Raw genomic sequence first — 13,867 nt, forward strand, 5'->3', positions numbered from 1 at the left:
ACACTTTTTACTCCAGCATCATTCCTACAGAACTTCTAAATCAAACAGTGACAGTTTGCTAATCGGTTTCTAATAAACTGTTAAGTCCTGTGGCCTGGGATACTCCATATTCCAGTGAAGCCCACAGTGTACAAGGGAATAATACAAACAAGAAAAAGTCTGAAACAAAGATAACTATCAAGACAAGCATGAGCAGTAATTGACAGAATGGTAATGAATGAAAACTGTAACACTTTAATATTGACAGGACACATATTGTCATTATACTGGTAGTTTGAAAAAATATGTATATTTATAAACACAAAGGTTTCTGCTGTAGGAAGCTATAAAAATGACATGGCTGTGCTAGTTGAGAATATCATATCAAAAATACATTTTTGGAGATTTCCAAGATTTTACTGTTCATATCAGTCTAGCTCTAGAACTGAAGGGTTGTGTGGGGGGAAGTGAGTGACCTACAGACCACAAGATTAAAATCAATCACAACTGAAGCTAGGTTGAAATCATACTTCTGCCAAAGTATCTAGGAATACTAGAATCTAGGAATTCTAGTCATCTGTGGCATACTGTACTTCAAAACAACAGAAATACCATAATTCAAATCCATTGTGGTGTCCTATTTTTTAAATGCCTATGTAGAGAACATTAAAAAAATTGTTGCATTCCTTTTTTTGTGTTTCCACTGATGGCAGAAGACCATTTTAGCATGCCAGACAAGAAACTCACCAGAAACTCACCAGATGACCAATGACTAAAACAAAAATTACTGTGTTAAAATTACCCATGTGTGGCTTACACATCCATCTAGGGAGAAACAAGTATAATACACTGTCTCAACTAAAACTAGTAAAGCTACTGAACTAATACTGCAGACACAAGAGGAATGAAGGTGCTAAGAACTAAATATTTACAGTTAGAAAAATAAGAGTGCAAAATTCACAGTTCATAAATATACAGGCTCAAAATACTGATTATCACAATGATACATGAGAAGGTATTGCCTGGGAACTATTCTTACTTCAAAAGCAAAATTAATCTGTGTTACAAACCAGTTGCCTAGAACTACAGAAACAACAGAGCATCTTTCACCTTATGTATGGGGGGTGGGGGGTTGTAATTAATAATACTCCATGGAAAACTATTTCAATTAACTGTAAAATAACTATTTAAAATAAAATAAAGTGCTATTAGCATTCTTCAAAAGAAAAATACTTGTCTATGTTCATTTAACTATTAGCAAAGGCAGAAAATACAGCCAAACCAACATATTCTCAGCATTCTTTAAGTATTGAAGTTGCTCAAATGTAAAATGTGAAGTAATGTGATTTCAAGTTTCATTTCAACTTATCACTCACCACAGGTCCATCAAAAGGTTTAAAAATCTCTCATATGACTTCTGGCATACTCTTAAATTTAACTACAAAACATAGCACTTCTGCATGATTTCAACTTGGAACTAGGGCAAACTAACTGGATTCATCTCAGTTCTTCTTTTAAATACTGAGAGTCAGTCATTTAACAAAGCAAAATTCAGGAAGAACTGTTTCACGCTAGGTGAGAACAAGAGCATTTCGATTTTCAGAGAGACTGTAGCCTTACACAGTACCCAGAAACTGGACAGTCTGCACAGTCACTGTGAGTGTGTAAGAAGAGCACAGACATTGCCCTTTCTGGAGTCAAATGAAACAGATTATGAGGCAACTGGGTAGTACACAGCATCTTCTGAGAAGCGGGGAAGAGAACACAAGTACTGGCCAGCCTGTGATAAATCTCTGCACAGAGGGGGTGGAATGGCTCAAGGCCTCCAGTGGTACAATGCACCAAAAAGTGACGGGATGCGGTCACAGCTCCACCCTGTGTCTGCATAAACACATTTGTAAAGTTGAGTATGTCCTCCTTAAACTCATTCTGGACCCATGTTCTATAATTAGAGCTGGGATTTAGGGATGTAATGTATTCATGTAAGAGCACAAAGGTATCTTCTAGATTGATTACATACAGAACAGCTCAGGTTTTGTCCCACTAAAACTCATGAAAAGTACTAATCCAGTAAAGCGTGCTACAAATTTTAATGAATGAGAGCTGTGTACCACATAGGTTGCTAGCTCTTCAGAAGATCTGCTTATGGAAATGTTGCAAAATGTTTTAAAGAAGTAGAAAGATATCAGTATACACTCAGTCTGGCAGTAAACGAATCTTTTTTCCCTCCCTCAATTTGTCACATCCTTTCCTTCAGAAAGATTTCATATTAAAATAATAATCTGCTCAGGACCTACTCAAATCCAGTTTAAAAGCACCATTTCAATTTTATAACTGTAATATTGGATCAAGCTTCAGAAAGAATCAGCACAATGCATGAAAAAGATCACAATGCTGTACCCCAACATGCTTCAACAACACACGACTCTAGCGCTTCCACACTACACAGGCTGTGACTCCAAAGTGGAAGTCAAGTCTGACCAAATGAAACAAAATGACAAGCCCAATTACAATCACTTTCCAACTGCCCTGGGAGGACCCCAATACTAGCAGAAAGCAAACAATGAGGCAGTAAAGGACTATATGCTTGCTTCCTGCAGCTATCCTTCTCATCATCACCTACATATAGACTTACTGCCTAGTAAAAACAGTATTGTTCCAGTAAATTTCAAACAGAAGCACAAACACGTATACTAGCTGAGCTAGAACTGCAAGTAGGGGAGCTCATTAACTCAGCAACAGATTAAGCTCTTCGTTCAAAACACAGGCTGCAGAGGAAATGAAACAAGCCCACTTTGAAACTGTATCACCCAAATGGCATGCTAAGATTTAACCCTCTACCGGTTCACTCACATAGAAACCAGCGCTGAAATCTGATATAAGGCTTAAATACTCACACTCAATCTCTTGCAACTCTCACTCTGCCACTAAAAAACTATTCAATATAACTTACTGAGACGAGGAAAACAAGGCCAGAGCCAGGCAGTCACTGCAGAGATGGCTTTAGCAGTGTTAGACAGGATCTTTCACTGTCACAGAAACATTCAGAGGTGCAAGAGAAATCATTATATTACTTTTGCTAATCTTACTAAAAACCAAATGAGAAAAAGAAGCATCAAGAACAAAATCCATCTGCAGAATGCAAGCATAAAACTTCCTTTTGCTTTATAAAAGCTTTGTTATAAATTTATTGATATATGAAAAAACATATTCATACAAATGTATCTCTTACAGCACAAAAATGGAAGCAGGAAACTTTTACGGTATATTAAGAAAGTTTGGAGGCTCTCCTGTACAGAAACCATTCAATTTTTTCCAGAAATAAAATGCTTCTTATGAGTCAGACATGATAAAAAAGATACCTCCATAAAATTTGCTGCAACTATTTTCTGCTCATAAGCTATTACAAAAAAAAAAAAAAGAAAAAAAAAGCTAATGACAGCTGAACAAAAAGAAGCATCAGAGTAGATCTATTTAACAAAACTGTAATTGTGTGACCTATAGAGCCAATGAATATGCATCAGTCAGTGGAGAAAAATATTTGGCAAATAACTATGCAAGACACTTTGAAAGAGGTGCTCCTTTGGGAGCTTCCCCAGGGGATTTTAAGAGACCTCCTGTTGTCTTAAGGTACTACAATTAAGGAAACAAAGCTGTCTGAAACCTTTATGGATAATTTTAATTCTGCCAGTGAAGATATTAACTCTGCTTTCCTCTTTTATAACTACTCATTGTACTTGCAACAACTGGTGAAATATGAGCACAACAAGAATAGCAGCAGTATATTTGTTCCACCATGATTTTAAAATGAATCTTTACCTTAGCTTTCCTCTCTATTTAGTAAATTAGATTGTAGATTTAGTAAAATATGCACACACACATGTGCATAAGGATTCCTCCCCATCTCAGAAAAATAATTGAAAAGGTTATATTCTAACAAACATGCATACACCAAAAAAAAAGGCAAATTAAGGAAAAACTCTGATAGTTGTTATAGACACAAAAACAAGGAATGCCATTCTAAATCAGTTGAACTTGTTACGAAAGCCTTGCATAGTTCAACAAAAGCAGAAACAAATCCAATGGGAAAAAGACATCTAAATTTTCTAACATACTTTAATTTTAGCCTGAAGGTAGGGCCTGACCTTCCTATCAGTGCCACTGCACTGGCAATTAAAACTAACGATTTCTCCTTACCCTAGTTTTGTTCAACTCCTCTTCCTCAGGGTATCATCTGGGATTATTATTGGCAGGCCAGTGTTCCACATGCTGTTATCCTACACAACAGGATGCACTACTTATTAATTCATGTCTGCTCTTGTTTCATCTGCCCATTTTTCCACATTCATATTTAAGAGTCTCACTACTTTCAGCTGAACAGTATAAAAATCTTTTTTTACTGATCTTTAAAAAGCACATGCAAAGCAGCTGCACATCCTTGAACTGCTCATATATTTCTGTCTATACACTGCTACCTCTTTTCCAGATTTAAAAAAAGCTCTAAAATATCCACACCAGCCGAGATGTTCAGTTCAACAGAATTTATTACAGGCTAATGAGTCAATGACCCATTCAATTACATCAGGTAAACAACAGACATGAGAAGATGAAGCTAAACACAAAATCTGCCGTTTCTGGGGGGATTCTGTGATAAACTGCAGTTCCTCAATATTACTTGTGCTTACATATGTGCAAAGTCAGAACAAGGTACATCCTTTGCAGTTTCAGAGCCAGAAGTCAAAGTGTTGAGATGAAAATGAAAGCCATCCCAAGCTTTGGAGTACATCTGTTCCCAGCTCCTCAAATACATCTATAATACATCTATACCAATCAACACTCCAATTCAGCAGAGGTGGCAGGAAGCTCTGCTAAGTTGTTACTCTCACAGTCAACTTGGTTGAACTGTACAACTCGAAATCAATCTTCTAATTTTTTACAGCTTCAGGACAAATATAATACTGTCGCTCAAAGTACAGCTATTTTCTCAGAGCTCACTGGCAGTTTAGATGCATAACATTTCCTTCCCAAACCTCACTCTGTTCTCTTTTCCAGGTCTCCAATATGGTAAGTGAGGATATTATTCTTCTCTGTAGATTCCCGTGACATTTTGGCAGAAATTGCAGCTGTGGCAAGCTTTGGATTGGACGCTTTGCTTACTGATGTGCTTAGCTTTGCAATTGGCTGCCATTGAAAATTAAATAAAGAAAATAAGCAGTATTTCTTTCATAAAGTAACAAGTGACCTGAGGGAAGGCTCTCTGGGTGGGAATGGAAAAAGAGTCCTAATTTTGAAGTTGTACAAGTTTCCATGAGTTAAGAAATTTGGGAGATGCCGGCAATTTTATTTCTTTCACCAATCTCCAATCCTCCCCATTTATTCTCTCTAAAAATCAAAAGGCTTGTTTTCCTACAAGTTACTGCAACACATCCAGAATTCCCCTTGACACTCTGCTCCTACCTGTGGTGTTTCAAGTGACGCTAAATACAAGGCTTACATTATGTTAACATTTGACAATAATATATTAACTGTCAGTCATATGCCTAGAACTCAACAGCCTTATAGAAAGGAAAAGCCTGGCTGCTAAGAAATCCTGTTACTTTAATCCTTTGCTCCAACATAGAATCACAGAATGTTAAGGGTTGGAAGGCACCCTAAAGATCATTTAGCCCCAACCCCTCTGCCACAGGCAGGGACACTACCTACCAGACCAGAGTGCTCAAGGCCTTATCCAACCTGGCCTTGAATGCTATCGGGGCTGGGCCATCCACAACCTCCCTGGGAAACCTGTTCCAGTTCCTCACCACCCTAACAGCAAACACTCTCTTCCTAATACCTAACCTAAATTTCCCTTTCAATTCATACCTATTACTTCTTGCAGTATCACTATAACATAAACATGGAGAAGTTACACATGCACCTTCAGACTAGGTAAGTCATCAGCTTCTAGTCCAGCAACTGTAACTTAAACATTTTTGCTTCAAACTTCCTACTGATGCAAGGTGTTTTATCAGGGGCAATAGTGGAGCATAACGCAGTGCTGTACATCACTGAGCTCATTCATCCCATCATGAGGAGTGGATCATTTTTCAAAGCCTTTGGACCTTATAAAGACCATCTCCAATGGCAGAACAGATCTCTTTTCGGGGCTGACGGATAGTTCTATGATTGCCTCCAACAGCTGCGGTGAACTCATAGTTCACCAAACCAGCCAGTGCAGCTACACAAACCCACGAGCTTCGAGGCTGAATGGGCTCGAACTGATGATCTCCGGGAGCCAAGGAATGCGGCACAGCCTCGAAGCATGGCCAGGGCTGGGAAAGGAGGGAGGAGAGGCACTTGGGATGGCGGCGCTACAGCCAGAAGGAGGTGGGGGAAGTGCCCAGGTTCCTCCCGGGACTTCTTCCCAGGCGAGGGGGCCCAGGCACACCTCGTTCTCTTCCCGGTCTGACCGGGCGGGGAGGGACGGAGAGACACCGCAACGCGAACTAGACCCGCCCTAGTACCCAGCGCATGAGGCGAGGGCAGCGGGGACTGCCTGCGGCTCTCCAGGGCCCGGCGAGGGCCGGCAGGAGCCCGCGGGGCGCGGTCGGGAGCCGAGCGGCGCCGGGCTCGTTACCTCTCCATGGCCCGCACCGCGTAGCTGACGAGCGGCCTCCCCTGCACGGCGCAGAACTGCTTGGGGGTGGCACCACCCAGGCGCTCCCCGCACCCGCCCGCCGGCAGCACGGCCGACACCGACACTCGGCCGGGCGCGGCGCCGCGGCTGCCGGGCTCCATCCGCGCCGGGGCCGGCGGCGGCTCCGCTCCGCGCTCCCCGCGGCAGGAACAGCGCAACCGCCCGCCCGCCTGTTTTATTCGCCCACGACGTCCGCGATCCAAAGAATCCAGCGCCCGCCCGCTCGCCTGCCCCCGGCGCGTACCGGGCCCTGCTGCTCGCCCACCCCCCCGCGCTACGCGAGCCCCGCAGAAGCTCCCCCGGGCCGCGGCAGCCCGGCGGGAACGCCCAGACCGCGGCGGGGAAGCGCCCGGGGCAGTGCAGCAGGGCGGTAATGGGCACGCAGCAGCACTGCTCGGGCACGGCCACCATGGGCCCTTTAAATGGCCGGCACGCGGGTGGCTCGGGGCGGGCGGGGCGGGGCCGCGCTGAGGGGCGGGGGAGGCGCCTCCCGGCCTGTCCCGCCGGGGAGCGGGGCCGCGGATCCCGCCTCGGTGAGGAAATAAACACAGCGGGAGTGGCGCAGGGGGAAAAGCGGGCCCGACTGTGGGCCTTGCGTCTTCGTGACAACCGTAGAGGCTGGCTGGGCACACCTGCTGAAATGTGATTGTTTCCCTTAATCCTAGGAGGGGGAGATTGGAATAGGATCATATTGGAATTGTTAAGGTTGGAAGACCTCTTAGTCATCGAGTCCAGTAGTTAATCCAGCATGGCCGTATGCACTGTTAAATTACATTTTTCAAGTGCTACATCCACACACCTTTGGAACACTTCCGGGGATCGCAACTCCATTACTTCTCTGGGCATCCTGTTTTAATGTGAGCTCTTTCAGTGAATAAATTTTTTCTAATACCCAACATAAACCTCTCCTGGTGCAACTTGGGGCTATTTCCTTTTCTGTCCCTTGCTACCTGGGAGAAGAGGCTGATTCCCACCTGACCCCTTTCAGGCAGTGTAGAGTGATAAGGTCACCCCTGAATCTCCTTTTATCCAGGTTAAGCAGCCCCAGCTCCCTCAGCCACTCCTCACAGGGCTTGTGCTCCAGACCCTTCCCCAGCCCGTTGCCTCTCTCATGACACACTCCACCACCTCAATGTCTTTTTTGAAGTGAGGGGTCCAAAACTGGACACAGCACTCTAGGTGTGACCTCACCAGTACCAAGTATAGCAAGGCTACCACTCTTCTGGTCCTGCTGGCCACACTATTTCTGGTACAAGCAAACATGACATTGGTCTTCTTGGCCACCTGGCTCATGTTCACTATGAACCAGCACCCACAGGTAAAACTCAGTGGTAGTCAATTCACTGCGAGGATCTGGGATGTTCCAGCCCATCTCATGGTATTCCTATAAGCAGTGGTGGTTGAGACATGTTGTTTGGAAAATTCCCAGGGCTGATACCCATTAAATGGCAGAGGAGGCACTGTACATGAGTTCTGAAGAGTAGGTAAGTAAGACATTCACAACACCAAAACAGCCTTCAGATTTTCCCCTTCCTTCTTGACATTGGGTTTTTACATGTCTTCACCTACACCCACAATCTGTTGTGCCCAGTACCTTTCTTGTCTAGCAAATGTTTCCCCACTTCATCAGATTTGTTAATATTAACTTCTTCTGTGAAGGAACATGTGCCAATTTGGTTCTGTTCTTGCTCTGAAGTCCATTTTCCTTACTATGTTAGGGATGTTGCACTTGATCAATCCGAAAGAAATTATATTTGATGGATGGACTTTGGTGGATACAGACTTCAGTGTCATAAAATCTGTTGTATATTATGGTGAGATCTTACAATCCAGCCAAAAAGCACTTTGAAGCTGCTTTTGGGTGCACTTGAGCATCAAAGGTTTCAGAAGTTTTCATGCTTTCCACAGTCCCTATGGAAAGGGATCAAAAGATTCTTGTCTTGTGTTGATAGCACCAGGTAATTTTTCCAGAAGCCCATAAGATTCTTGAGCTCTTGGTTATACTGAAATTGTTACTGCTGTTTCTCCTTTTTTTCTTCTGTTTTCTTAGACAATGATATGGAAGGAAGAGCATCTTTAACATTCTTATCTATTTATATTATGTTTTACCATGAGTTAAGAAAACTGGGATTTAGGCGTTTACATTTTTTAATACTCATTTGTTAATAACATGCAGTGAAGCACTTTGTGAATGTCATGACACTTTGTGAATACATAATTTATCTTCAGTTCCATTCCATTATACATTTTTTATTGAATCAATCTAATATTTTAGTTGCTGTGCATATATATGCATACTCATATATAAACATTAGAAGTAGGTAAAACATAAATTCACGCATATTGGAAGAACAATTCTGCACAGTTTTCGTCTGGATAAAAGGGGACAGAGGTAGTATTTACCTCAAAGCAAATAAAGAGCAGGCTAATGTATCATTTCTGTGCAGGGCTATAACATCTGAAACCGCAGCTGTAGTTTGCAATTATGCAGTAAATATGCCAATCATATGTTTGAAAAGAAAAGTGAGGGTTTTTGCTTTTTTTTTTTTTAATTGAAGAAAGAAGATATGTACAAATTGGAATCAAATTACAGTAGTGAAATTCACCTGACAATTTGTTTCTATGGCTGAAACTCATAATAGGGTTTTCAGAGAACCTTAAGTTATGGGAGTGGTAGATATAATTCCAAAAGTTTTTTGTAGAAAAATTAGTGAAATAATAAAATTTTTTAATTTAAAATTGCAGTTGAGTCTTTTGTAGATGTGATTTAGCTGAGAAATTCTCCTTTTTTCAAAACTCTTGAAGTATTTTATTTTTAATGTAGGCAAAATAAGATGAATTTGCCTTTTCCTGACAAGCAGCAACGTTCACTGTTGCATGTTTTAAAGGGAAATGCATGCAATCGAGGAATATTTCGCAAGTTAAAGTAAATTATAAAAGAAAAATTACAAAAAAACCTCAATCTACTGTGAATGTGCAAGATCTTTAAAAGACAACATTAAAATAAAAATATTACAAATCTGAGAGCCATTCTTGAAGCTAACATGAGATCTGTAGCATTCTGAGCATTTGTGCAGGCTTTTAACCAGAACCTTGTGTTTGCAGGATTGTATTTCACTAATTTTATCCAGATATATAAATTATTACTTCAGTGGTGGCAAGCCATAAAATGAACATCCAGAGCTGTAAGGAAGGAATTCGATTGCCAGTTCTCTTTAGACAGTTTTTGTGTTCAAGTAGGATAGCAGTCCTGGCTCTCCTGAAGTCACCAGTAACTGTCTCAAATCATAGAAGTCAGTGTTTACAGAAATCGACACAGGTTCCTTGCTTATCTAAAGAGATTAGGAAATCCCCTAAAGGATAGAATTTCAGTTTTTATCTTGCATATCTGTTGCTATTTGTAGCACAAGGTCTCAAAGTCTTAAGCTTCATGGAGACCATGCTTATTTTTTCCAGATATTTTATTTCAGTTCTGATTGATCACTAGAAAAAATAATCATGAGCCAATTTTATTTTATGCTCTTCACAATTTTCTAACTGTTGCCTGAGTTTGAGGGCTGATCAGCCCTCCACGTGGTCCTTTTAGACTGACTCACATCTTCACTATTTCAATCTTTGTTGCACAGCGGCTGCCTTGAAGTATTTGCTCTGTGGTGACAGTGGTTTCCAAGTCAATATAGTGTCATAGGGAACACAGAGCTTGAGGCAGTATAGATGGGGCAATTTTGGAAAGGGCAAAAATATTTTCTCTCCAAAGCATATTTATCACCTTCAGGGAAATCTTATCTTACTACATATTAGCATATATTTATATTTGTATTTTTACAAATATGACTGCAAAGAGTTATTTCTTGGTCTGAGATTCTTTGATGAAAGATGCTATAGATGTGTGGAATATTTAGATAAAGTGTTTTGCTATTGATTTGCTCCTATTGGTGTGTGGAACTGAGATCAAAACAGCATGTACAGCAAAGGAGTTACACACATGCATAGCTTAAATTATGTCAATGTTGACTCTCAAATATCAAAGACTGCTTACATGCCTTATATACAGTTTGCATAGAGCCAGCTATAGATCAAGTCCCTTATGGGAACTCTAACTGCAATTTCCTTCATAGACAGTTCTGCAAAATATTTTTTTTTAATAGTTGAAGTGCAAATAGAGAATTTTAATGCTAGAAATGTCAAGGAAATGTGGTCTTTGAAAGCAGAGGAGTGTCTTCATGCCTGCACGTCATTGTAGGTATGTTAAAAAACATGCATTGCATTTTACCTATTGTATCCTGTGTGCTGTACATGTGCAAACCCCTGTGACATTGTTTTACATGGTTTTGGTAGCTAAATTTCTTCTATGCATACTCAAAACATAGAGGAATCATCTTGCTTTGGTGCTGTATAAAAAAAATTACAAACACTGATTTTGATGTTTGGCACACATTTTAAAGCTTTGCCCTAAAACGTTATATTTCCCCTGAAGTGTTTATCCATTCTCTACCAGATACTCCTCTAGGCTTCTGGGATATGGAAAGTTATTTCAGGAGCTAATTAGTATTTTGTGTACACAAAGTAAAAGAATTTAAAGATAAGAGAATTGCCCTATAGTATGTAATACAATAACTCATGAGAGTGAAATTCCCTGACTGCAGGAGAATTTGTGAAATTCAGAAATGTTAAAGACTTGAAAAAAGACTGCTACTGCTTTGGGGAGTGCTTTCTCAAGTAGGCGATAAGGTGGAGGCCTCATAATTTTTCATTAGAAACGGTTGAATCGTCTTAGACACTTGGCTCTGGAAGGGTCTTTGTTGATTCTAGGTGTGTTGGTCAGATGTTCAGTAATGCCAGGTTTGGGTAGGCCTGTCTGCTCAGCTTTAACATCACCATATATTGTGCTGTGTATAAGAATTTTGGTTTAGGGTCTTTGGCTGTCAGGGTGCACTGGATGGTGACACTAGAAAGACATGCAAGTTGAGGGATGGAAATCCCTATGGCTGTTTTCCACTGTCACTGTGACATAAGAGCTGGCACCAGCCATTAGGATAGTGCCCTATCATGTCAGTAAAAAGAAAAATGTTTCATTTTGACAGATGTCCTGTCATGAATGAAGAAAAGTACCACTGAGGAAAGACTTAGGGTAGTTTTCTTTTCACAAGATGATTCGAAGCAGAGATAGTCTATGAGCTGGTTAAGTAACTGGTGTTGAGCCACAGATGTCAAAATGCCAGTGATACAGAATGATGTAATGAAACATTAGAAAATATATGAGTTTAAATTAGACTTGGAATTAAGTTGGGATTTTCATGGCTCTGAATCTTTGTTTTAATTTTGATGTGTGTTTATTATCATGCTGTATTTTATTCTGTACTGTCTTCTGTGTTATTTCCATAGAATGTTTGTGTAGGAATATGAAACAATTCACCAAACTTCAAGTGTTGCATCAATCAAATAATACCGGTGAAAATGTGAAGATTTGGTATGTTTAGGTGTACAAATTTGACTATTTATTGCTGCAATGCTGAAAGCATTGTTTCTGCATCTCTTGTCATGTTAATAATGGTCCTTACTTTAAGAATACCAGATAGGTTATTTGTTGGCCCTACATCTAAGGAATATAGATGAAGTCAGTTTGCCAGAGTTCATATAGGAGGGATTCCATCCATGTCAGTTTTTACTCAGTAAATTAAGACTGGTGTTAACTATTCCATGAGGGACTGAAATTGCAGCAGGCAAGACAAGGTACTATCCAACACAAAAACTGGACTTAGTTTTCATTGCATATTTATATGGCATACATTAGACAAAACAATCATGTGCAAGTAGTTCTTTTTCTCCTCTTCTTTTTGATTTTTTAGTATTACCTTCTAACCCTTTTGGTAGTAGGTAAAGGGAAGTGCCTTAAAATGTAGTCTGCCTCGTGGTAAGGTTTGTGAATCTTTTTTCTCTTTCCAAAGAGTTACTTTATAGTGAGCAAAATATGCAGGACTGTAGTCCCTAAAAACAGTAGTCTTGTCCTAATCCTTCACCTCATCCTTTGCTGACTTGTGCAGTTCTAGCATGAAAATGTCAGATTGGAAAGGGTCAATCCTTTGATCCTGTTCAATTATTAGAAAGATCAAGGTTACAGATTTTTCTCAACTGCAGCAATGTGGCTATCTCAATTATACAGAGACTCAGCTTGTTTAACATACACTGCTGAGCAACCATAGAAGGTTAACCATTTTCCAACACACTGATCTAGCTGGATGCAAACCAACTACTTGATGAAAAATGCTCTGTATCCTGCTACTGTTTTTGAGTAATTAATTCCAACTCATTTTACTTTAAAAATTCTTCCTGAAACTTACCTGTGCCAATACTATTGTGTTTTTTCATATATTGTTTTCTTCAGTACTGAATGCTTCAGGAAATGGATTAAGTAATGCATCCTTCTGTGTATGTGTGTGTGTGTGTGTGTGGTGTGTGTTTTGAAAAGAATTGTGGGACAGGTAACATAAATACTGGAAAGAAACGAGCCTGGTCATTGAAATAGCATGAGAAAGAGGATTTGATTTTTCTGGAGCCAGAAGTTTCACAGGGAGGGGCAGCAACAAACAGATTTGCATGGGACTGCAGTATTTGAGTGGATAAGGAGTACCACAAAGTAGTATGTTCTTAAGATTCGGACAGTGGCTTGAATGGTCTGTCTAATGCAGCCTTTTATGGAAGACATATGCCAAGAAGTATTAAATGAAGCAAATAAAAATGGAAATCCGTAATATTGATTTTATTCTTGGCAAAAGATATTGCAAACAATTTCTTCTGGGAGAGATGTCAAGATTTATAACTGATTACAAAAAGATCAAAAGAAAATATGGATATAGTAATTGCATAACACCTAGAAAAGGCTTTTTATATAACTCACTAGTGTATTCTTGATGGTCTTGTTCACAAAATCAGATTACTGTAATTTTATACATGAATATGATATTTGATATGTGGTAAGCAAGATTTTGAGCCAAATTCTTCAACAAGGAAGTCCAGGTGTGTGGCAGATGGATAGCCTTCTAAGAAACCTGTACATGAATCTTGTCAGCTTAGGCAGTATTCATTCTCCTCAGAAATAGGAGGCTGTGGTCACTCACCAGAAGATATGAACAGTGCAGTAGAATGTGCATTTCTATGAAGATGGCAGATGCTAAAGTCTCCCTGACTTCCCTGGTTCAGTGTGGAATGGTA

At 40.3% G+C, this 13,867-nt stretch overlaps 1 protein-coding gene across 2 annotated transcripts in view; it reads right to left on the reverse strand.

Annotated features, from left to right (window-relative positions):
• The window catches only part of CRPPA (CDP-L-ribitol pyrophosphorylase A), a 109,188-nt gene extending 102,410 nt beyond the window's left edge, over window positions 1–6,778 (reverse strand). Inside the window, exon 1 of one of the 2 annotated variants that reach the window (XM_014894409.2) lies at window positions 6,596–6,778. In XM_014894409.2, the coding sequence (XP_014749895.2) occupies window positions 6,596–6,756 (161 nt within the window). In that variant the 5' untranslated portion in view covers window positions 6,757–6,778. Of the gene's footprint in view, window positions 1–4,176; window positions 6,352–6,595 lie in introns of those variants that run through there. The other variant, XM_088162478.1, reaches the window with a different exon arrangement.
• Between the last annotated feature and the right edge of the window lie 7,089 nt (window positions 6,779–13,867).

Source organism: Sturnus vulgaris, chromosome 1, assembly GCF_052056855.1.
Source record: "Sturnus vulgaris isolate bStuVul1 chromosome 1, bStuVul1.hap1, whole genome shotgun sequence".
NCBI lineage: Eukaryota > Metazoa > Chordata > Aves > Passeriformes > Sturnidae > Sturnus > Sturnus vulgaris.